Source organism: Lactuca saligna, chromosome 9 (genome assembly GCF_052625555.1).
Source record: "Lactuca saligna cultivar CGN05327 chromosome 9, ASM5262555v1, whole genome shotgun sequence".
Taxonomy (NCBI): Eukaryota; Viridiplantae; Streptophyta; class Magnoliopsida; order Asterales; family Asteraceae; genus Lactuca; species Lactuca saligna.
This window is the reverse complement of record NC_136425.1, coordinates 171,773,945-171,777,232: the sequence shown is the minus strand read 5'-3', so window position 1 is coordinate 171,777,232 and position 3,288 is coordinate 171,773,945. Positions and strand designations below refer to the sequence as shown.

Genomic DNA, 3,288 nt, shown 5'->3' with positions numbered 1-3,288 from the left:
AGGTAAATTGAAAATTAGATTTAAGTTTTATATTTAAAATATTCAACTCATTTAAACATTTTAAACTATTTAAAAAAAATAGTCTTTGAATATTTTTAAAATTTTATTTGATATCTTGATTTATATTTTTGATTTAACATGATATTTAAATTAATATTTAAATATATTGTATTGATAATTCAAAAAATTTATTATTTACTATGATAATATTTTATATTTAACAATTAATTTAATATATTAATTTGAAATTTGAATAGTTTGGAAATTTTCAATACATTTGGTACAAATAAAGATGTTATAATCCATTAACAATAGATAGTAGCTAAATTGAATTGGGCTAAAAAACTTTGAACAATTTTGTAAAGTGAAACATTTTCTTAAAATCTGTTGATCATTTGAACGTTTGGACCCTATGAACTATAAAAGGTTACAAAAGCCCAATTATAGATATTTTTCGAGTCAATGCCTCGTTTAGGCCCGAAATACATGATTCGATAATATTTTAACACTCAAGAAAATAATAAATCAGAAAAATGTTCCTAAGTAAAATTTCTTTATATTATTTAACTCCCATTACTTAAGACATATGTTACAACAATAAATCATCTTAACAAATGCATGAAAGAAACTACTCGAGGCCATATGGGATTAAACTAAGAAAAATCTATTCATGTAATCCTCAAGGAATGGAAAAAACATCATTCCTAACATACTACACATATTCCCGGTAATCATGGCCTATTCCAGTTTACTTCGGAATTGGAATTGGAATTGGAATTGGAATTACCTCTTCAAGTTCAAGCTAGACGCATCAAACAGCTCCATAAACTTTTGATCTGATACTCTTGCTTTAGCAGCTGCAAACCTTTGGTACTCATCGAAAATAGAAAGTAGACTCCATTTTTGCATTTTTCTTAAACATCCAACAAGGCACCCCGTTCGATGCTGAATCAAAGGGTAAATATGTCAATTCATGTTACGGTTGAAACCGATGATATATAATATAATAAGGTAAGTGGATATAACACATACCTTTCCTCTTTTACAATGAATCAACAAAGGATGATTTCTTACATCTGTAAAGAACATATATAATAATAAGTAAAACCGAAAAATTCATTAAAGTCATCATATTTTGGTCGGTTTTATATATATATATATATATATATATATATATATATATATATATATATATATATATATATATATATATATATATATATATATATATATATATATATATATATTCCTGAGTTAAAGTGATCAAAATAGAAATTTTAGTCAAAGTTTAGTGACAAATTATTATTTTTTTCACAAAAGCCACTAAACTTTGACAAATATTTATATTGTGACCACTTTTAGCTTTACAAACTTAGGTAGTTTTTATTGAAGAAACTAAATTAAGATTATAATGGTTACTATAAAAATGGTCAAAAATATAATGGGTTTTATGAATATTACCCTAAGTAAAATCCAATTTAATTAGGCTACATTCTATATTTTATAAAATAAATAGATGAAATGAAAAGAATATGTTGGTATATACCAAGGACAACTTTTAAGGCTTCTCGAATGGTATCTTCAGGAATATCATAGAAGCTTTCCTGCATCATTACAAGGTATTATAATTTATATGATTTAATAAACTAAAACTTAATTTGTTTACTTCTTGTGTTGTTTTTGTGAATTTGTGTTTATTTTGGCTTATACGTTACTAGAATGCTTACTCTTTTAATTATATAAGTATGTATGCTTTAGAAAGTGTTAAAGAGATAGATTCAGTATTACCTATTTGATTGCTGAATTGACTTAAATACTTAGATATGTAAGTCAAATAGGCTTACACTCCTACTTCGGAATTTATGTTGCTCAGCTTAAGTTATGAGCACAAAATTTCTCGTATTTTTTCAGGGAAAATGATTCTCAAGTTTGATAAATGAAGATACAGTTGTTGATTTTGAGCTTTCAATGATAAAAATGATAAATCAGAAACATAAATTTGAGATTTGTGGAATAGGTGAATGGTGGATAAGTAGAAAATTAGAAGGAAACATGATAAGATAACTATCAGATCTCAACTAATCTCATGATTACAGGAAGAGATCATGATGAAATTCAACAAACTTATCATCAATTATCACATGGAGTTGTCGATTAGTCTACAAAATCTCTATACAAAAGTGACAAAATAAACGATCGCAATCCGTACCTTAGTGCCTTCAATACCAAAATGAAACAATTGAATCCGATTTGACTTCAGGAACTCCAGATTATGCTCCGGATATGCCTCAGGACACAGATATCTAGAACAAAAAATCCCCCAAAACTGTAATATTTCAGTTAACACATTAATGTGATGTGAAATTGATATGAAGAACGCAATAACACATGATTTCTCATCCAACGCGTATGTGTTGATTGAAAAATCAAGGATCAGAATTCAGAAGCTATGACTCTTAGAGTTGCAAAACGCAATCAATGTTGTTCGGCTGACAATTAGCTTTAAGATCGAGTAAATAATGACTGACTTACACGATAGAGCGGAGGTCAAGGGATTTAAGGAACGAGAAGTTGGCGGAATCCGGGAAACTAGAACGGTAGATTCCATAATCGACCATGGAGAAGTTAAGAGGAGGATATAGCACTTCGCCGGTCGCATCAACTTTTCCGGTAGCCATTGTTGATAGCGTGCGAAGTGGCTCAACGAACTTGATCGTTCTGCACACGTCACCACCTTCTTGTTTGAGTTCTTGGTCCAGTTTCATGGTATGAAATTCTCAGAGAGAAGATCCAGAGAGAAAATATGAAGAAGAAGAATATTCCAGGAGTGTTTGTGGTCTACGGCAGTTATCGAATGTGACAGGGAGCACCGGAGCAGCGTATTTATAGGGTTCGGATGATGGTTAATGAGCATTGTGGGATGTGTACATGGTAACATGGCTAGTTAGATAAGCTACAAAATTACAAATGTTTTTTTAGTGGGGTCCAAATCTATATTTTTAGTTTAACTTTTACATTGTTAAAACAATGGGGTCCAAATCTATATTTTTAGTTTAACTTTTACATTGTTAAAAAAAATGGGGTCCAAATCTATATTTTTAGTTTAAATACGATACAAAATACAAATATTTTTTAAGTGGATCCAAATCTATATTTTTAGTTTAACTTTTACATGGTTAGCATGTGGTTTCAAAAAATTACGCCGATTGTCTATAAAACGAATTCCGTCTGAGATTCACCGTTAATTGTTTGTGAAATGATAAATTTGAGTTTGTACTAAAATTGATA

General features: G+C 29.1%; 1 protein-coding gene across 1 annotated transcript; it reads right to left on the bottom strand.

Moving 5' to 3' along the window:
- Positions 1-542: 542 nt before the first annotated feature.
- LOC145015766 (inositol diphosphatase DSP1-like) lies at positions 543-2,897 on the bottom strand. The gene is made up of 5 exons (XM_078974240.1): positions 2,533-2,897; positions 2,210-2,303; positions 1,547-1,604; positions 1,033-1,076; positions 543-945 (listed from the first exon to the last, which is right to left on the bottom strand). Exons 1-5 carry the CDS (start codon positions 2,763-2,765, stop codon positions 784-786), a joined length of 591 nt encoding a protein of 196 aa, XP_078830366.1. The 5' UTR covers positions 2,766-2,897; the 3' UTR covers positions 543-783.
- Between the last annotated feature and the right edge of the window lie 391 nt (positions 2,898-3,288).